The 22440-nt window shown below is 43.6% G+C and overlaps 1 protein-coding gene across 1 annotated transcript in view; it reads left to right on the top strand.

Annotated features, from left to right (window-relative positions):
• Positions 1 to 10619: 10619 nt before the first annotated feature.
• LOC142578091 (uncharacterized) overlaps positions 10620 to 22440 on the top strand; it is a 98288-nt gene continuing 86467 nt past the window's right edge. Inside the window, exons 1-2 of the mRNA XM_075687509.1 lie at positions 10620 to 10734; positions 18519 to 18669. Of these exons, the coding sequence (XP_075543624.1) occupies positions 18568 to 18669 (102 nt within the window). The 5' untranslated portion in view covers positions 10620 to 10734; positions 18519 to 18567. The remainder of the gene's footprint in view (positions 10735 to 18518; positions 18670 to 22440) is intronic.

Raw genomic sequence — 22440 nt, 5'->3', positions numbered from 1 at the left:
CTCTCGGTCGTCGAGCATTTACGGTATTCCAGCTTGCGCCCACCTGCGTCCTTCAGCGTGCGTCCTGCTGTCAAAGGGTGTCATGTTTTAGGAGAAGATTACAAACGCGACTACAGGAAGCATTCATACACAAAAAAAATGAAGATAATATATTCTGCAGAAATATATATTCAATCACAATAATGCATCTGCGTTTAGTTCTTGTGTGGGTCGGTTTTATACCACAGCCTAAAATGCCTGGAGTGGCAGTGGGGGGCTTTCCATCACTCTGAACCGCATTTATAATTTAAGCGACATCAGCGTTCGCCACAATATTCTGCGACCAATAGATGAAAATACGGATACCGCCGAACATGAAAAGGTATAATGCAAGCTTGCTGTACGAATTACGACTAGGTGTGGCCTTCACCCGGCGCTACCTAAATCGCATCGGCCGGGCGGACAGTCCGAATGGTTAGGAATGCGGCATTCCTGAGACGACAAAACACTTGACCATCTCCCCGCGATTTGATGTACAGAGAAAATCGCTGACAGACGTCTTGTCCGAATTTGTCGTTGGACAATTAAAAAGATTTTATTGCGACCTTCGCCTGATACTCGTCATCAGCCTGATAGTCTAAAGGCTCTCAGCAAATTTTTGTATGAGAGCGGACTGGACAAGAGACTTTGAAGAGTTTTGGAGCGTGCTAGATTTTCCCCAACATCTTCATCCTGATAGTCGACGTCTTCTCTATTACTTTCGCTCTACACCCTTTCCCCTTCCCTCAGCGCCAAGGAGTAGGTCGGAACACTGATTCTGGCCGACCTCTCAGCTTTTCTATGATAATAAATACATCTCTTTGTCTCCAGTGTATGTTTATGTTGCTGTGGCTTGCTTTTACATTCTAAAGGCACCTGTTCAGTAGATGTAGTTGACCACTGAATTGCCGCTAGTTGACTTGAGCATGCGGTCGTGCGAGATTTAATTTTTTTTTTACATTGCGAAAACAAACATTCTGTTGGCACCAATACAATCTTAATTTATTCCAACCTGCCTCCGTCTCGTGGCCACACACCATATTTTACACGTTAGTCCTGGCTCAAGATATGTCAGGATTGCAATGCGCCACAATGATAAGCAAACTTGCAATCTATACAATAGGTCCTCCGAGCCACAAATTACTACTTTCTTTTTATAGGTTACAATCTAAAAGTTAAAAGAAATTTGGCCTTGCAGTAACCTTTAAAATAGCTACTTGGAGCTACTTCAAAATAGCTACCTCTAGCCCCGACGAAAATTAACAAAAGCACAAATATCAATTTGGTTTCGTAACGTAGTAACGTTTATGTTAATTATAGGTTACTTGCAGCTAAAGGTAAACTTAAACCTTACCTAGCTAAGAGTGTACGGCTACTTCCAGTGCCTGCTTTAAAAGTTACCTTATCATCAGAAAATGACACTCATGAAAATTGCAATGGACCTTTGGGTATTCACTGCCGAGATTGTTCCTGCAAACCCGTGTTTGAAAGCACTTCCATTCTGTACAAGACTCATAGCAGGATGACGAGGGAGATATTAGAGGCCTACGAGATTGCAAAATTTGAGCAAAAGCGTGTAAGCAATCCTTCGGTGTCACTATCGGAAAAGCAGATACGATTCCTCGGTTTATCTTTGTAACCATTGTAGTACATGTTTTTTCTTGCCTTGCACACGTTTTCGGTTCAACGAAATGCACCACTCAATGTTCTTTTTTGCAGTCACGTTTGTTTCCGCTCGCACGGTATATATTTAGCGATGCGTGTGAAAATAAAATCTATAGTTGAATGTGAAGTATAGTTGAATGTGAACGCGCCTTCCTAGTAGGAAGGCGCGTTCTCTCGGGTAACCGACTGTCAAAGACAGGCAAGGAGGGGACCGTCAGGCGTGAGCTCTCGTGTAAAAGAATACTGAGGAGAGGTAGGAAGAAGGGGGGGGGGGGGGATCAGTCGCGCGTTAATCCTGAGAAGCCGAGGGAAAGAACACCTGCTCTCGGGAAAGCGAGAAGCGGGCAGCGCCTGGAGGGCGTAGAAAAGGAGGCGTACGCTCGTTGGCTGGTTGCCCGTAGGTCTCCAGCCTAGTTGATTCTCGCCTACGAAACCTCAACCGCACTCGCAGGTGGGCGTCCATCAAAGGCTGACGGAGTTGATGTCGAAACACGAACTTGTGGAAGTGGACGCGTGCGCTCTCGGTGACTACAACGAAGAACAGCGGAAAAACGAGGGAAGACACCGATGGAAAGGGCGCGTTCTCTCGGTAAACCGCGTTGCGGATTTTGGCAGCTAAAAGGTGGAAGGGGTACTGTCCCTCGACCACTCGCTCGCTCATACGTTCGTTCGTTAGTTCGTTCGTTCGTTGGGGTTATTTGCTTACATTGACAATTATCGCCGATGGTTTCTGCACATTTTTTTGCTATTCTGGCAGGAAATATTATAACGAAATTTCTCACATTGAAAAAAGAAATACGCTGAGTGTACCGAGCAAATATTTCTTCGTAGAACCGAAAACATTTCAGAGGTACGGACGGGGAAAGGATCGCCCACTTAAATAGCTTGATCGTATATTTTAGGAGAAGTGCTAGTTGCTTCTGCGGGACGAGCTCGATATGAGCCTAACCTTTCAAAAGCAGAATCTCTGATTGACTGCGTCTTCCAATTAAGGCTTGTATCCTTGAACGAACACTTTGTTATTTTGCCTCGTTAACCTAACTACTTAGCTCAGTAGTCGCACTTCACGTCATATTATTTTTAAAAGGTGCGCCATTCTAACTGCATGGTTCGGTTCGGGTCACACAATACACCAGGTATCGTGTGGCACGACACCTCGTGGTCGGCATCGAACACGCTACCTCGTACTGAGCACTGCACAGGAAATGCTGTTGAGCTACTGGAAGAATTCCTGAGGCAGTACTTGTTGCCCAAAACGTAAGTCTAAGCAAAGCGAGGGTGTACGGTTTCGAAATAGGACGATATCTCATGTCTAACGTGAAGAATTCGAATGTGATTGTTTTTGCCGGCCTTGCCACCGGGAAGCCCGGGTATACGCATTACCACTTGCGGCATAGAAACCGGCAGAGCTGCGATAAATTGTGAGCAGGAAATTGGCTCTATAATTCTGGGGCCTGTCTAGACGTTCCTCTTTCTTTCATTTCCTTTGATATGTATGGATATATCTCTTATTTATTGCATCGCAGTATCGGTTGTGGCTGAAAGGCGGTTATTCTCGGCGCCTTGGTTTCCGCACTTCACCTTTTCTAGCTAGTTTATGACAAGAAGAGCAACTTAGATCGCTTCTCGCACCTTGATATCAAACGATTGAGCACCTATAGAGAACAAACAGCTGGGTTATATACTTCACCTGACTTAAGCTCCAAAGAAAAGAGCAGCATCAGTCACGACGTCGTTTCTGCCATTGAGTCACTTCCGCAGACAGTCTTCGAACACAGCGTGTTACCCTTAAAAAGTGCAAATTTGCATTATCTCTAGCGTTTTCAGGCATAGTCGTCGTAAGTGATTTCGTCTCCTTTACGTCGAGTTGATGCTGTTACAATTACTGAGCAACATAACCCTTTGCTGGCAGGCGGCGAGGATGCTCATCGTAAAACCTCCGTATTCGGGAAAATTTTCGTATTTCGCTGCTGTGATTGGCCATCGACGCGACTTTCACCTCGCTCTCTCACGGATTGTTATCATAAGTGGCGACACCCTCAACGTGCCAGTCACTTAAAGAACTCGTTGACCTATGAGAGCTTTGCGAACACCTACTGTGATCTCGTCTTGTGCGATACTTCTCAGTTAGGCTTATAACTAGAGTAAGTTTAGTTTACAATGAAAACAGCCCAATTGCGATGTTTGTTGCTCACCTAGAGGCCGGAATTTGTGGTACTGCAGGAGACCTTTACAATGATATATTTGATGGTCGGCAAGTTGCGAAATAACCTGGTTTGTCAAGAGTACAAACGTGTCTAGAAAGTAAGTTGGCACTGTATCTTTAGTTAACCATTCATTGAGGATATAAAATATTATCTCAATGAAATAAAGCTAATAATATGCTCAGCTGTTATTAGCCTTCGCAGCAAAAGAAGGAAAGCGTATGTTTCTGCAATAAGGAGTAATTTATTTATTGTTCCATTTCGTGCGGGGCACATGCACAATCTACCTCGCACTACACAGACAAATGAAAATCAGTGTTCCTAACTTCAAAGGTATAGGAGTCTTTTCACTTTTCTGGCGCAGGCTGAAATTATAACACTTACTAGTAGGCATCGACTTTAAACAACTATTGTTGAAGGTCATAATGATAATGCCGCAGCGACTTCCCTCCGCCTTAAGCTTCTTCCATCTTGCTTCATAGGTCACGGCTTTTTGGGATACTTGGACACTGTTTAACGTCCTTTATGATAGAGAGAAAAAGCTAAATCTATCAAGCGTGCCCAATGTAGGCGTCTTCTTTGCCTAGCCGGGTGCTGTTTACTGCAAACATCGGCAAAACATAAAAGAATAGATAAAGGAAGCAGCACTTTGCCCCATCGTGCAACTTAATTTTAACCACTTCAACCGCAATTACTCTGACACCATGGCGAGAAAGCTGGCTATGCAAATTATTTGACTTCGAGTTTTTTTTATTTCACATTCAGTTTACTTGCGAAATGTGAACAAAATCATTTTTCTTCATTATTGCAAAATGTTAAGACCTTGAAACCAAATGTAAAAACGGCCACTAACTAGTACATCATTGCGTTGTCAATTGCGACGGGTTACGCAACTTAGATCGTCTGTCCGCCATTCAAACCGGTACTTAGCTGCAGAGCAGTGACAGGGGAAACAGGCGCAGGAGATTGACACCCTGCGCCACTGCCATGCGAAACTAGTCGACATTAGCGCGACCTGATGGCTACGGCACCGATAAGCTGGGTGGCCAAAGTTTAATGTTGACGAGGGTGGCGGCGGCCGCGAGTGGCGAGATGACAGTTGGCTTCTTCCCGAAGTACGTAATTATTATCGAAGTTTGAAAGCAGGCTTTTGCTTATTTCAGCCTGTTTATAAAACTGCGTCAATAAACATACATAGTAACTGTGGGAGGAAAGGCACTGATCCAAAGGCTCTTCCTCATGCTTTCTATTGGCCAATAGCAGCCTCGTATGTGAATTGGTTTATTTATTTATTTATTTATTTATTTATTTATTTATTTATATGTACTGCAACCCCGACTTGCTGTTTTAGCAGAGTGGAGCTACATTTCCTGGGTTATGTAGATTGGTCAACAAGAGTAACAATAACAGAAATACACATAAAGCAAGTACTTAATTAGGCAATGTAAGCAGAGTGATGTACCGGAACCAGCACACGAGCATATAATAAGCTTACCGCGACATGCGAGACAAGTCACTGCTGTAGGTATACAGGAACAAGGATTAAAGATGGTTGTCAGAAGGCCTGCATTAATAAGTTTCTTTCCATTTAGTTATTGCCCTATAAAAATACTAATATTAAAAGTATTATTTCGAGTGCAAAAAGGAGTTATGATCAAGACATGTCTCTACCTCGTGGCAAATCCTGTAAAGAAAGTGTCTGCGATATGTCAACTTCAGAACTAAATTTAACTAACCGAAACAAAAATTTCAATCTGAGAACACGATTTCTTTGCATTAGCGTTAGGAGTTTTGCTTTTGATAATGATGATGCGATCGAGGTTCAACGTAAAGCAATTATAAATAAATCTCACCACTCTCTTTTGTATTTCTTGAATTTGGTTAACGTGTTCCTGAGTGCACGGGTACCAAATTATAGATGCATAATCAAAAGTTCGCTAAACAATTGCCTTAAACGCAATAAGGCGAACAGCGGGAGTAGAAAGTTCGAGAGCTCGTCTTAGGGAAAGAGTTTATAGTTAGATGAGCTACTTACAGCGTTTGTGCGTTTCGTGGAGATAAGTTCATGTGAAATCCAAAGACCAAGATACTTGTAGTGCTTCCCTTGCAAGAGAAAGACGTTACAAACTGAATATGTGTAATTAAGAGGATTACTTTTATGGGAAATTTTTCATGAAAACGGCCTTTTCAAAATTAATATGCATTTGGCATTTGTCACACCATGGAGCAGCTCTTTAAAGTGCTCCGTTCAAATGAATTTGATCTTGCTCGCTTTTGATTTCCGAGTAAAGGATTCAGTCCATCTGTATATAACTTAACCTTTACCGGTATCTCTTGTATTATATGACTTGTAAATAAAAGAAAGCAAAGAAACAAAAGGGCGCCCAAGCACGGAGCCCTCAGGGACACCAAAGTCAACTGGTACTGTGTGGGACTGGGATCAATAAAGCATATATTGTGTTTTCGATTTGAGAGATAAGCAGAAAACCAATTTACAAGCCGAGAGCTTCCACACATTACATATAATATCAAGAGTAGTTTACTGTGAGAGGCTAAATCAAAAGCTTTAGCGAAATCCATGGAAATTGCATCAATCTGTTGTCCGTAATTTATGGCTTAAGCGAAATCATGTACGGTAGTTAGTAATTGAGTGCAAGTAGGAAGCCCTTTCCTGAATCTATGTTTTGAACATGACAAAATATTATTCTTATCTGAAAATTCCGAAATATGCTTATGTATTATATGCTCACGAATTTTACATGAAGTGGATATTAAAGAGATTGGGCGAGAATTAGCAAGGTCATGTGTGCTTCCACTCTTACGAAGCGGCTTGACTCTAGCGGCTACCCAGTCACATGGAACTGCGCTTTCATTGAAAGATTTAGAGAATAGTACCGTCAGATACTTTCAAACCCACTCTGCATAACAGTTGAGGAACTGAATAGGTATTCCATCCATCCCAGGTTACTTTTTTACATCAAGTTGTAGAAGTAATTAAAACAACCCTGCTTACTAATTGTCCTGTCAGATATAGGTGGACACGACACATAAAAACTCGTAGGCACTGCGTTATCCTTAATAAAAATTGATGTAAAATGAGCATTGAATGCTTTAGAAGTAACACAGTCGCTAGTTTCTACACAGTTCATTTTGAAAACACCACTGGTGACAGTATTTGCTGACATCAGACTCCGGAACCTCTCAGGAGACGACGATATGAAATTAGGAAGCTTTTCCCCGAAATTGCGTTCCCTGCCAGCCGAAACATTTGTCTTGTCCTGTGAAGAAAGTTCCATTACTTGCTGCTGGAGAGAACCTACGGCATTAAAGTTGCGTGCTTTATTTTTTAACCGTTTTAGTCGTCTTTGCATCAGCAAAGTCTCTGGCGAAATCCAGGGGTCCTTTCCTTTCGTTTTCTTTACAACGCGTGGAACAAATCCTTCAATGCAGTCATTTATGAGATCCTTAAAGCTATTTCATAAACCCTGAATATCTGCAGTACTACGTCCAAGAAGGGGTTACTCATGACGTCAGCGAAGGTGCTGCCGAGCTCACACAAGAATAGATGACCAAACAAATAACCAACATTCAAATTAGGCCCCTTAGATTTGTTGCCTCAAAATATTCCAGGCATGACAGTAATATAGCACTCCGCATTCCCGCTTGAATGACAGCTCTTGCTAGTTAGCAAACGGTAGTTTGATCATAGTTTCTTGTTGTTCTTCAGAACCACATAAATACAAGAGGGACTACGAGAAGCCTTGGCAACATCACTTTAGCGGAACTAATAAAAGGAAATGCGATAGTCCATTCTCTTGTTTTCTGTAACAAGTTTAGGCACACATTTTTTTCCTTCAGCTAATGATACGCGTACCTATTTGAGAATTGACGTTGCCGGTGTTCAATTGGTTGATTTAACAGCCTGTCTAAGTTATCTTGGGACAACCACTTTAAAAAAGGAGGCTATACAATACTGTTTTGTTCGCAGCCGCCTTGTGGAAACCGGCTTTCTCATTTATCACTCATTAGCTAATTGGTAGAAAATATGTATCTAAATATTAAATACTTCAATATTTGCGCCAAATAAAATGTCAAGCATAACATTGGAGACATTTCCGGTCACTACACTTATCCCAGATTTTATTTCTTTGCCTTTCGATATTGCGTCCACACGAGCAAACAAGAATGCGGGGCGAGTGCGTGGCCGCGTATCGTGCGCGCGCCACAGCAGCGCCCACAGAAGCAGTTGCAAATCCCTAACGCTACTGGGTGCCTGTTTCGACGGCCGCCTAAAGAATGGGACAAGGCTGCGGTGTGACGGGAGCTATAAGCAAAACTTTCCCGCTTCTGCCGTACACCTGACTGCCGCACTAAGCAGGTGCGCAGTCGTCTAGTGCAAGCAGAAGCCGACAGCTACACGACTGACGTGTCCGATTTTCGTGCCCGTCGAGTCCCGCCATTCCGTACAGTTAGTTGCTCTAGCAAGCGCCTAGCTTGCGCCTAGTTGCGCCTAGCATGCGTCTTGTTGCGCCTAGCATGGACCTAGTTGCGCCTAGCGTGCGCCTAGTTGCGCCTAGATTGCGCCTATTTGCGCCTAGTGGCGCTTAACATGCGCCTACCGTGCGCTCTCGCGCACGGTAGCCGCATGCTAGGCGCGTGACGGGTGCTCACTTCACACCTTTGTTCGCGTTGGTGGCTTGCAACTTGGAAGCGCGGCAGAAGTAATTAGGATCATCGTAGCAAGTTGGAAAATGTTTAATGCAACGTCTAGAAATCGAATATTCGAGTTCGCGTAGATATAGAAGCTATTATTATTGTAGCTGAATAACCTTGAAGAATTAACGAATCAACGATAACACAAAAAAGAAATATTCTCGGCTAGCGCAAGGGGACTGCCAGCTAAACACCGTTGGGCCATCGTCGTTTCTCTTAGCCCCCTTCTTTTCAACAGCTCTGCCCGAGCTGTTGGGGGTGGACGCGATACGTGCACCTCACAGAATCGCATTTTGAGTTTTTGGTAGACTATAGGCGCCATTGAGAGTGTCCCCTCTCACCAATTTATTGACGGTACTCTTAGTGTATTGATATTTCAATCTGTATTTTCCTGTATTGTACTATGCCTAAACATGTGAACATGGGCGTGCAGTGCCTGTTCTCTTTAATACGTTCATCTTCACATTAGGACATTTTGCAGTCTCAACACGAAATCCTTTGCCTAAGCACCCCTTCTATGTGCATTTAATGTGATGTGCCTTCGCCTGAGAAAAACATGACGAAGCCAGTTTTATTTGTAAAGAAATATAAGGTAAATTTATTACTGCACTCTTAGAACAGTAACGTCTGATCAAGGGGCATAGTCTCTAAGATTTGTCCACTTATACATAGAAATTAGATAGTAACTTTTCCTCCTGTAACCTTTAATAGAGGGGCACTTATGCGTACCTGTAAACCAGAAGTAAAATTGTAACCTTTACTCAAGTAACGAATAATACAGGGACATATTCTCAGAATTTCGTGCGCCTATAAAGTAAAAGGTATATAGAAACCTTTAGTATCAGTACACGTAGTATTTTTGTACTGTAATCTTTCGTATCAGCCTACAGTCTTGCAACTCTTCACGCACGTGTCATTCTGCGCATGCCCACTATTATAGAACAAGTGACTCCTCGGCCATCCATCAAACTTAACCGCAATGCACTAGCTTAACTCACTGAGCAGCACTTTATATAAATTCAATTTCAAAAGGTCGGTGAAATTTCAACAAGTTTCAGTTAGCAACGTCAGGAGGATACTCTCCTGAAAATATGGGAATTTAAGGCACGCAGTCGTAACTACGACAAAGTGCCGTAAAAGCGTAAGTTCTCAGAAAAAAAAGTATCCTTTCGATGTAGGAAACGGAAAGTTCTTCAACTTAGGCTGACCTTCTCAAATACCTTTTTTTTAAGCGTTGCTCAATGAGTTACGTTAGTGCACTGCAAGGAAGTTCAATGGATGGCCGAAAAAGCCATGTACAAAATTTATGGGCATGCGCAGCAGGACGCGCTTGTGGAGACGTGCACGACTCCACGCCTGTACGAAAAGTCACAAAAAAGTTCATAAAGATAGCCGGAGGGGCTACGTCCAAGATTTTTGGACATGACTCTGTCTAAATTTAATAAATGTGCTGGTGCTAAGACAAAATGACATTTTTTGCTGTGAAAGCTTTATAGCGGCGACAGAAATCAGGATTTGCGCGATAGACAATACAATTATTTAAAGACAAAATTTTAGTAATTAGCTTTTTTCATTTGCTTACATTGACAATTATCGCCGATTGTTCCTGCACATTTTTTTTTCTATTCAGGCAGGAAATATTATAACGAAATTTCTCACATTGAAAAAAGAAATACGCTGAGTGTACCGAGCAAATGTTTCTTCGTAGAACCGAAAGCATTTCAGAGGTACGGACGAGGAAAGTATTACCCACTTAAATAGCTTGAGCGTATACTTTAGGAGAAGTGCTAGTTGCTTCTGCGGGACGAGCTCGATATGAACCTAACCTTTCAAAAGTAGAATCTGTGATTGACTGCGTCTTCCAAATAAGGCTTGTATCCTTGAACGAACACTTTGTTATTTCGCCTCATTAACCTAACTACTTAGCTCAGTAGTGGCACTTTACGTCATATTATTTTTAAAAGGTGCGCCATTCTAACTGCATGGTTCGGTTTGGGTCACACACTACACCAGGTATCGTGTGGCACGACACCTCGTGGTCGGCATCGAACACGCTACCTCGTACTGAGCACTGCACAGGAAATGCTGTTGAGCTACTGGAGGAATTCCTGAGGCAGTACTTGTTGCCCAAAACGTAAGTCTAAGGAAAGCGAGGGTGTACGGTTTCGAAATAGGACGATATATCATGTCTAACGTGAAGAATTCGGATGTGATTGTTTTTGCCGGCCTTGCCACCGGGAAGCCCGGGTATACGCATTACCACTTGCGGCATAGAAACCAGCAGAGCTGCGATAAATTGTGAGCAGGAAATTGGCTCTATAATTCTGGGGCCTGTCTAGACGTTCCTCTTTCTTTCATTTCCTTTGATATGTATGGATATATCTCTTATTTATTGCATCGCAGTATCGGTTGTGGCTGAAAGGTGGTTATTCTCGGCGCAATTACTTAAAGACAAAATTTTAGTAATTAGCTTTTTTCATTTCTTTTTGTTTAGGGGACATGCCATAGCATATTGAATGCAGCCAGCACTGAAATCGTGCCTGGCACGACTTTCCAGAAATTGGTAGTCCGAATCTGCAATGAAGTGCGTTGCTGTTTTAGTTATTGTTTCTGCTCACTCTGCAGCAACATTCTGTACATAACCATCCTGACTGGAACATCAATACATATTATGGCGTGTTTGCAGTATGTGTTCTTGAGAATATTCTACGGCTTAATGCTTCCAGCAATCAGATATGGAGTGCTGATTGAACGGCTCTGGCGCCAACCACAATTGTTTATTTACACGATAATCAGACAAGTATTGGTAATGTTCATACAAACGATTATTGTAGAAATTCTGTTCATCATCATCATCAGCCTGGTTACGCCAACAGCAGGGCAAAGGCCTCTCCCATACTTCTCCAACAACCCCGGTCATGTACTAATTGTGGCCGTGTCGTCCCTGCAAACTTCTTAATCTCATCCGCCCACATAACTTTCTTTCGCCCCCTGCTACGCTTCCCTTCCCTTGGAATCCAGTCCGTAACCCTTAATGACCATCGGTTATCTTCCTTCCTCATTACATGTCCAGCCCATGCCCATTTCTTTTTCTTGATTTCAACTAAGATGTCATTTTGTTGCGATTGCTATAAACTTGTTCAGCAGAAACCAACATTTCAACTCAAATTCTCTATTTTTACTATTCAAACACAGTTCGAATCATAGTGTATTAATCACCTTTACCGACTTGCTATTCTTTCAGCTCAGGTCATTTATACAAGGCTGCTTGCAGCAATTAGTATACGGGGTGTTTCAGGTAACTTTAGCTAGAGTTTAAAAATATGCCGGTGCACTCTAAGACGACGCAACGAAATGGATGTTGCTCACTTTTGTATGTGGTGCGCAGGCTATCTTTTTGTATTTTGTACAAATATATAATTAGTCGCAATTAATTAGCTAAGTTCTGCAGCAACGAATAAATAATTTCACTCTTTCTATCTATTAAGTATTGGTGTTTTTCAGCTTACTGCGGACATCCGCGAAATAGAAAAAAAAAACACCACGTGACAAGGCCGATTGGGTGCCGTGATTACACTGCTCCCAAGCCTTCCGCGCACAAACGAGCATGGAATTTAGCCGGATGAGCTGCCGCTGCGACTGCGAGAACGTTGTTAAAATGGCTTGTTTTCTATGTAGCCATTTCGGTAATAAAGAAAGAAACAAGAACGCCACTGCGACTGCATATCGCTAGCTTGAACCACCGTGAGGGAAGCACATTGCTTGCGTAAATCGCATAGCCTCCCTGCCCTGTCGCCTTTTAAGCGACTGCACGGCCTGCTAGATGCTATGTTCGTTTGTACGCTGACATTTTGGGAGCTCAAGGCCGCTCCATTTTTTTTCTTCACGACTATGAAGCAATAGCGAAAAAAACCTTCGAGCAAAACGCTGCGTGGCAGCACACATTTATTGCTACAGCAGCACCAGGTATGATGCAAATAGACATAAATGTTGAAGGTTCGTGTACAATATGTCTATATATAAATAAATATAAGTTTAGGCTATCATAAGGAAGACGATTTCACCCCTGTTGAGGGTACAATCATGTCTGTTTGCCGCCAGTATGTCAGTTGTTAATTCTCCGATCTCCTTGCTCGTCAGTGGAGTCTACAAGAACAGAATAGTAATCTTAAAATCTTATATTTCTTTCTTTAAGTCGCACTGCAAACAGCTATCAACATGTAATGAAAGATGCATAAATTACCCACAAATAGATAAAACAATGCCACAGAACATATAATGAAACAAACAAAACTTAAGTATGTGCTATCAAGGAAATGTTGTTAACAATAAAAATTCAAGCTTATAGATTTGAGATATAATAATGAATTCAAAGTAATAATGGAAAGTAATTCACAAGTCATTTCGTACTCCACTCCAGTACAAAAAAGAACACCGCGAAAATGTGACAGTTTAACAGTAAATACGCGATAAAAAGCGATGTTAACAAACTGAATTACCGTAATTATTATTATTTGATTCCGGATAGTTTACAATTAATTTGTAAACATATGACCATATCAGCACAAAACACCAGTTCCGCGCATGACGTGTAATGCTGTGCGTACGCACAAAAGTGCAACATATACTCGAGCTCTAAGAATAAGCAACACGGTAACCCACAGAGATTTAAAAAAAAACTGTGTTTATGAAGCGAGAAAGTAGTGCGATTCAAGAAAACTGAGCAGCGTAAGCAGGAGCATGAATTGACGGTGAAATATACGACACGCACACACACCAGCCAATAAATAATTGAGGAAGAAGCACTGCTTACGCACCTAGGTCACATTTATTGCTGTCTTCGGCATTCGTAACAGCAGTCACAATATAAGCGATGCTCACCACTCCTACGTCAGCGAATAACTTTTACCACTATTCATCGGCAATGCGGATCCTTGCAGCGGCCACACAGCGCGCAAAAAATGTCGCTGCTCCATGGCGGCAATGCTTCTTGTCAGTGGCTGGCGCACCGTTAGGAGTCTTTCTGATAACTGTACCACGCGTCACTAGCGACTCAGACACCCAAGAGGCTTGGCAAGCGCTCGCCACCAAATCGGAGAGTGTTATCACGTGATTACCACGATGAAACAAAGCGCGACACGACCGTTACAAAAAGACCGCATCGGAGATACTCTTCCCGGCATGCTTCTTGAGAGCTACACAACGTAGAGAAGATATGACTGCACTCATGCTTGGCTGAAGCTAAAGCGCGTTTGATTATGGCATCTATTTATAGAGCGCAACTAAAAACAATAATCAAGCTACAGTTCCGTCAAAGTGTCACGTAATCGTATATCATGATTCTAAGATTGTTTAGTTTAAAGATGCTGGTGTTCCTTTGTATTTTTACATTTTCTCCCTGCTCATTTGGCCGGCCACCATTGCGACCTCATACCGTGAGCGCCCGTTCATCTCTCTATGAGACTTTACTATAGCGGCAGTCATCCGCTGTCATGTGAACGTAGCGGCGTCCTTCTCTCGTGTTAGTGAGCGGGCACAGGTCGTGCGCGTCTGGCCAGGGGGGGGACACTCCGTATACATCCCATTGGCCGTTTTCGAGCAGACGCTCTTTCGACGCTAGCGCCAAGGTCCCCTTCAGTTACGGTCCTAACCAATGGGCGACGCATTAAGCAAAATGGCGGCGCACATGATTGTTTACGTTGTCATGGCAACAGCAACAACAGCCGCCGGGCACCTCCTCTCCCAAACGTTTTTCTTTCCTTTTTGTTTTTATTATGCCGACCCGCTCCACTCCCTTTCAACATTTCCCCCATGCCGCGCGCGCCGCTCACTTTTTGTTTGTTTTTACCCGTAAGCGGCGCGTTTTTTCTTTTTTATAGCGCGCTTGTTACCGCGCGCCACGCGCCAGCTCGCAAGCAATGCGCGCGCTACGCCGAGCATTGGCATTGCTTGCGAGCTGGCGCGTGGTGCGCCGTGGGCTATGCGTTGGCACGCACGCAGTCTTGCCCATACTTATATTATACCAGCATGTGCCGGGACATAAAAAAAATTCCACTTTCAACACAACAGATGTTTATTCTCGCTTTATTGACTTCGTTTCCGAAAAGAGATTTTTCTTACAACGTGGGGTGATACACGCTCAAAAAATGAGCAAAAGCGAGAGGTGCATGACATATACAAGAGTACTAAAGACAAGAGTTCACAGATGGTGAAATAACAAAAGAAAGTGCTAGAAAACGCGAAGGCCATTTCATGTACACACATATAAAACAAGATTTTTATATAACGTCCTCAAGACCTAAATGTAGACGAGCTCCTGATATGTGCACTAAGATATTGCACAAAATTGGACGACGTGTATGACATAGTCATGGCAACTATAAAAAGGGAAAACTCATTAGTAATGGCAAAAACAATGACACGCAAAATACCTGAAAGATAGAATAACATGCTAACATTGTTTGATTGAGAGCCATACCAAAAGAACGCTTACTTATAAATCTGCACGAAAGTATATGAAATGCTTGACATGTTCATTACTGCTGAACAAATTGAAAAAAACATGGCAGAACAAAATAACATTGTACTAAAAACTGAAACACACATTATCACATTATTTTGCACTTGGCCACAACTTGAGTAACGGTGGCAAGGGAACAGAAGATAGTCGGCTTTTGCAGCAGCACATAGAAAACATTCGCAGAAAGGCTTATTCCTCAATCAAAGACCAGGTAAAACAGGCCAACACGACTTTTCTTTCTACCCGAATGCAATGCTTAGCAATAAAATTACGTCACTTAAGGCACTAAGTCGTACCTACTGGGCTCTCCCTTGTATAATAAACACGCACTGCAAAAATCTGCATGTAGGACACTTGCAATGCTCATGCTTTCCAGAGGAAAAAAAAGCGTATCATGCCTACACATGAAGGTTGTTCGCGCGGTTTTCCCATCGGGGGTTTCTGAGATAGTACACAAACACTAACAGTAATTTTTCAGCTGTTAGTCGGTTTGTAGAACGTGATACACAGAAAAAGCACTGAGGGCGGTATGGAAAGCTGGGCAAGTTACTGAAGTTGCAGAATGAGACTTGGCACAGAAAAACACAAGTCACAGACCAGGTTACAATGAGGAATAACATCTATTTGTCAGCTTTCTTTACCGGGAAGAGGCAAGTGTAGCACAATCAAGGCGCAACGACGTCCGGAGCCTCATGGAGTACACAAATGTTGCAGGACTGTATTCGTGTACATGCGCCTTCTGATGTCCTTGGGTCTGAGCGCTCACCTGTTGTCTTTAGGCACCCGGAACAACCTTGCAGGACTTGTTTTTGAGGTATTTGTGCACCACTGTACGATGCACGAGCGGTACGAGTCGTGAAACGGGTGAAACATCGCGGAGCACAAGCACACAGCTACCGAGGACCACAGAACTGACGAAACTAGCCACGTCGGTCAACGCACAGCAGCGCACGCATCTCGATGACAGTAGATAACAAAAATAAAGCGTTACGTAGCGGACTAAGCAGCAGCCGGGCCGGCGGGGATGGCACGGCGGCGCGGACGCGTAGACAGTCGAAGGAGAGGGAGTTGAGAGGGTATTACGAGAGCGGGCGTAGAGAGAGTTGAGCGGGGGGAAGGGCTTGGCCACCTGGATCGGCGCGCGTGCGCGCGACGATCTACGAGGCCGTGAAAGGGAAACGGATTTTTGCGTCGCCCATTACAGAGATGGCGCCAATTTCCTGTGCCACCGGAACCGGGGAGTGTCCCCCCCCTGGTCTGGCGTTCTCTTAGGAACGCGACATTTGCTGCAGTTTAGGAACCACGCCTCTTAAGCGTTAGAAAGGAAAAAAAGAAAAAATAGAGCGGCATAATACATCCTGTTGCAGTGCACAAAGCATTTTTCTCCCCTACAGAATAGTTATTACTGGGCCTGCTCGACGCTTTTATTCTCTCGGTCGTCGAGCATTTACGGTATTCCAGCTTGCGCCCACCTGCGTCCTTCAGTGTGCGTCCTGCTTTAAAAGGGTGTCATGTTTTAGGAAAAGATTGCAAACGCGACTACAGGAAGCATTCATACACAAAAAAAATAAAAACAATATATTCTGCAGAAATATATATTCAATCACAATAATGCATCTGCGTTTAGTTCTTGTGTGGGTCGGTTTTATACCACAGCCTAAAATGCCTGGAGTGGCAGTGGGGGGCTTTCCATCACACTGAACCGCATTTATAATTTAAGCGACATCATCGTTCGCCACAATATTCTGCGATCAATAGATGAAAATACGGATACCGCCGAACATGAAAAGGTATAATGCAAGCTTGCTGTACGAATTACGACTAGGTGTGGCCTTCACCCGGCGCTACCTAAATCGCATCGGCCGGGCGGACAGTCCGAATTGTTAGGAATGCGGCATTCCTGAGACGACAAAACACTTGACCATCTCCCCGCGATTTGATGTACAGAGAAAATCGCTGACAGACGTCTTGTCCGAATTTGTCGTTGGACAATTAAGTAAAAAGATTCTATTGCGACCTTCGCCTGATACTCGTCATCAGCCTGATAGTCTAAAGGCTCTCAGCAAATTTTTGTATGAGAGCGGACTGGACAAGAAACTTTGAAGAGTTTTGGAGCGTGCTAGATTTTCCCCAACATCTTCATCCTGATAGTCGAAGTCTTCTCTATTACTTTCGCTCTACACCCTTTCCCTTTCCCTCAGCGCCGAGGAGTAGTTCGGAACACTGATTCTGGCCAACCACTCAGCTTTTCTATCATAATAAATACATCTCTTTCTCTCCAATGTATGTTTATGTTGCTGTGGCTTGCTTTTACATTCTAATGGCACCTATTCAGTACATGTAGTTGACCACTGAATTGCCGCTGGTTGACTTGAGCATGCAGTCGTGCAAGATTTATTTTTTTTATATTGCGAAAGCAAACATTCCGTTGGCACCAATACCATCTTAATTTATTCCAACCTGCCTCCGTCCCCTGGCCACACAACATATATTACTCGTTGGTCCTGGCTCAAAATATGTCTGGATTGCAATGCGACAAAATGATAAGTAAACTTGCAATCTGTACAATAGGTCCCCCGAGCCACAAATTACTACTTTCTTTTTATATGTTACAATCTAAAAGTTAAAAGAAATTTGGCCTTGCAGTAACCTTTAAAAGAGCTACTTGGAGCTACTTCAATATAGCTACCTCTAGCCCCGACCGAAATTAACAAAAGCATAAATATCAAGTTGGTTTCGTAACGTAGTAACGTTTATGTTAATTATAGGTTACTTGCAGCTAAAGGTAAACTTAAACCTTATCGCGCTAAGAGTGTACGGCTACTTGTAGTGTCTGGTTTAAAAGTTACCTTATCATCAGAAAATGACACTCATGAAAACTGGAATGGACCTTTGGGTATTCACTGCCGAGATTGTTCCTGCAAACCCATGTTTGAAAGCACTTCCATTCTGTACCAGACTCATAGCAGGATGACGGGGGAGATTGTAGAGGCCTACGAGATTGCAAAATTTGAGCAAAAGCGTGTAAGCAAGCCTTCGGTGTCACTATCGGAAAAGGAGATACGATTCATCGGTTTATCTTTGTAAACATTGTAGTACATGTTTTTCTCTTGCCTTGCACACGTTTTCGGTTCAACGAAATGCACCACTCAATGTTCTTTTTTGCAGTTACGTTTGTTTCCGCTCGCACGGCATATACTTATCGATGGGTGCGAAAATAAAATCTATAGTTTAAAGTGAAGCGCTGTGTCTGTGTATCTGTTTCTTTCTACGTCCTCGTCCAGTCGCGCTGATACACTCTACCATGAGTGCACTTACGCCGTCGATATGTATGAAAATTTTTGTCATCCTTGTTCATTGTTATGGCGTTGACTTCATTTGTGCTGTGTACCCAACAGGAAATAAAGGTCGGAAAATTGCTGAAAAGGAACGAGAGTTGCCAGAGACATGGCTGTGAGCCTGGTAAACCCGAAACTCAGCGTGTCTGATTCCCAGATGGCGTATTTAGAAGAAGCGAGGAGCCGGACTGGTTACCACGCGTACTTTCAAGTAAGATTTTGGGCCAGCGATTGAACGCACGAGCTGAATGTTGAGAAGGGCATGCTCATGAGTGGTTGCTGACGTCAACATGAAAGGCGGATACAATGCTAGATGTACAGTTTTCACGTGAAACGTCTTTCGGTTCGCTCTGCATAGGCATTCGCTTAGGAAAACCGCACGCCAAAAAAGCAAGAGAAATAATTTCTTCGCAACCGTGATACCCCCACGCCTTTCACTCGTATCGTTGCGCAGGAGACATAAGTCGTCACTCGACCATGCATGTTTCGCGTGCGTGAATGGCGCGATTGTTGCACCGGCCAGGACAGAATAAGAACTAAGTTTAGTCTCGAGCGTGGCATTCAGAAAGGCACACTTCAGCAGTACATTTATCAATCCGAGAGATAGCGCTCTCGTTCAAAAGCTCTCACCATTCATTAGCACACGTAATCCATCAATTCTCATCAGGAGTTGTAACGCATTCAGGCGTTCAATGTTTCCCAGAAACTTGATGGTTGTCCCGTCGCCTAAGCGCCCCTGCGTCTGACACCTGAGTTCCAGAAATGGCGTGAACTGACCCGGGAGGCAATACTGAGAGATACCCAACCTCTTTGATCGCGCCGAATAGTGTCCGTTCTCCATAGGGAGCGCAAGCGCAGAAGATGCAACAATGTCCGAGTACTGCAACCTCGAGCAGCACAGGGCAGTGTTGAGCGTCTCCAGTAGTGGGGTCGTCTCAGTATCCTAGTACCAAAACAGCATACGTAAAAAAAAAAAGAAACCGGGCCCACCGTGAATTGAGAAGCAGCACGATTACACAAAAGCTCACAAATAAGTTAAGATTTTAAGCTATATAATACGTGTAAAAAGCTGCCTCTTTTGTGGTAACAGTGCAAAAAGTGCCGCAAGGCGTTGTGTTCCCCTTTGGCACCATACTGTGCCTCTGGATGAAATGGCTTGGTGGCCAGGGTCATTGCGGCGAGAAAGGCAACTCCGCCGACTACGCGCTCTCTGTGCTGTACAATACGGAAAAGGCAGCATGCACCGCCTTATCTCTGAAGTCAGGCCAGTGCTCCTCAAATCATTCATAATTTGTTCGGGCGAGCGATGCGTGAAAAGAAAGAGACCGTTGGCACACAAAGTCAATTTACTGAAAATGACCTGATCTTGGACTAGTCGTTTCATAGTAGCAAAAATCAAAATTGTAGCATCGGAGATGCTACAATTGCAGATTCTTAGATGGCTCGTGAGCTGGAAGAGCTCGGACACGTACTGACGGCCCCGGGCGGTGAATATTTCGGTAAGAATGTCAAAGGGCAACACATGAGAAAATGCGGTAGATGTGATGATCTCGGCAGTAATGTCCTCTAACAGCGTCAGCTCAAGCAACCTTCTGGATCTGCCAACAATACTCAGAATTTAACGGAACCCTTCGGATGGCGCCAACAGTCTTAGAATATTGACATAAACGAAGGCGAAACGCACGTCGGTAACCGTGAACTTCACCTATACGGCTTGGAAGTTCTGGTTCTAGAAAAAAAAAAAAAACGGCTCCCGCCTAAAATTCTTTTGCGAATACGGGATCTAGCCCTTTACATTGAATGCGAAAACGGTTTCTTGTTACTTTAATATTTAGTATGTTTGGTATATCGCATCCTTGTGACGCACGTAACACGAGTAGTGTCCTAGGACAAAGTGATCTAGTGTCCTATACTTTTTAATGTACATACTGCCTTACAATAAAGGTCCAATAACCACTTGAACTTTCCGACTGGCCCTCATGTGGCCCGCCCACGCGCGTACGGTACAGCAGGAAGGCAATATGCAAAAGGCACAAGCCTAAAGTTTGTTGAAATTGCTGGATCTTCGTTCTTGGGCCTCTCATTAAGCCAATGCAAAGGAGCACGACGACAGGATCCTGTCTTATCGGAACCTCTCATTAGGTCGTCAGCACATGCTAAAACTTGTTTGTATTGACTTTCTTTCGTTAACACAAAAAAGAACACCGCAGAAGCGTTAGAAAATTTACCCACACGTATAAATGAGCTGGAAAATGCCATCAGAAATGTATTTCCACATTCACGTAACGCCACTTGTTTTCTATCATTACCCAAACACCCAAGGAGAATAATGTACCACCTAAGAAACTGTGCGAAAATTGGTGCGGAAAGTCAGCTCGTATTACGAATTTCTAATGCCGTCGGCAATTTTGCGTTTACTTCGACAAAACTAGTTTTATATGGAACGCATGTAGCTAGACGTTCCTTTACATGCGAAAGTGATAGAACACGCCAGCACACCGCGATGCCAGCACACTGCGACGCTAGGCTACGCGGACGAAATACACTATAATATCACGACAACTAACCTTTCATGAACACGCCTATGTTGCTTATGTTGCTAAAATACGTACTACAGCAGCTTCCACGACAATGGGCAATCTTCACAGACTCGGAAGCAACACTGCAAAACCTTTTTGTATAAAGCTATAAATCAAGCAACTACATTTTGCCCTAACTAGCTACATTTGCAACTTAACCTAAGTACATTTAGCCCTAACTATGCCCTAACTCGCGTATAGTAAGGTTAGTTAGGGCATAGTTAATTAAGATATAGTTAATCGAACTCACTGCCTATAGTGGTAGTGAAGAATAGGAGCCCTCGACCTTTGGTGGCAGTCGAACCCACTACATTTGGTGTTTATTAGGTCAAAGCTAATTAAGGCGCAGTTAATTGAGACTGGTTTAATAAGGTACTCGAACCTACGACTTTAGTAGGAGTCGACACTCAACCTCTGGTCGCAGTCATATCCACGACCTTTCTTATTATTTATGTGGAAGTTAATTAAGGCACGATAACCCACGACCTTTGGTGTTAATTTAGGCCATGCTAATTGATGTACAGCTAATAAACAAGGAGTTAAAAATGGCCTCCCAACTATCGTCTTTTAGTGGTAGTGGAAAGCATGAGCTTTGGTAGTAATTAAAACTTAGTTAAGACACACTTCATTAACATCGAGGTAATTAAGACACTCGACCCCACAGTCTTTGTAGGGGCTCGAACACTCGACATTGCTTTTCATTAAGACGGCGTTATATTGCGATGACTGAAAAAGCATAGGTGCTGCGCGGTGGTCCTAATGCTTTCGAATTCATCCGCGATAAAATAACTAAGTGCCCCTTGAATTTTTTCACATTCAACCTCGCAACAATGCAGCGAAATGAACTAGCCGCATTTTGAGTGTAATGTCATTCGCACGTGAACCACGGAACTATAGGTATTGTGAGATTCGCTCTAATGTTTAGCAGCCAATTTCGCAGAAGAGCGGCAATACGTAAACCGTTTTGCAGCGGACGGCGAGCCCAGCGAATGAGTGGCTAGATCAGTTGGCTTGAAGAGAATGAAAGTGCGAGGGCAAGGTACTTAGGGCCTGTGAGATGCAAGAAGATGTCACTGAACCAGGCAATAGAACGCGAACTGATCGCGAAGGAAGTGCGGCATTCTTTGAACAATTCAAGGAAAAAAAATTCAACCTAGACTCCGAACTCAGCCTTAATTGCCTCGCAAAAAACAGTGATGGTGGCGAAGGCCCCAGTTAGTTGGGGACGATGCGAAGGCATGCGATGCACATTTTTTTCGGCGAAGAGACCGCCAACTTGACTGTCCACGCTCCCCGTACTTCCGAAGCACTCCAGCGCTTTTCTCTGACGAGGACGACTTCATTTGCGACAGGGCGCTGAACAACCGAAAAGACCGCTTGATATTTCAGCATGAGCCCGAGTT

The sequence above is a fragment of the Dermacentor variabilis genome, chromosome 4 (genome assembly GCF_050947875.1).
Source record: "Dermacentor variabilis isolate Ectoservices chromosome 4, ASM5094787v1, whole genome shotgun sequence".
NCBI lineage: Eukaryota > Metazoa > Arthropoda > Arachnida > Ixodida > Ixodidae > Dermacentor > Dermacentor variabilis.
Note: the sequence above shows the minus strand (reverse complement) of the source record. Positions and strands in the feature narration are given on the sequence as shown.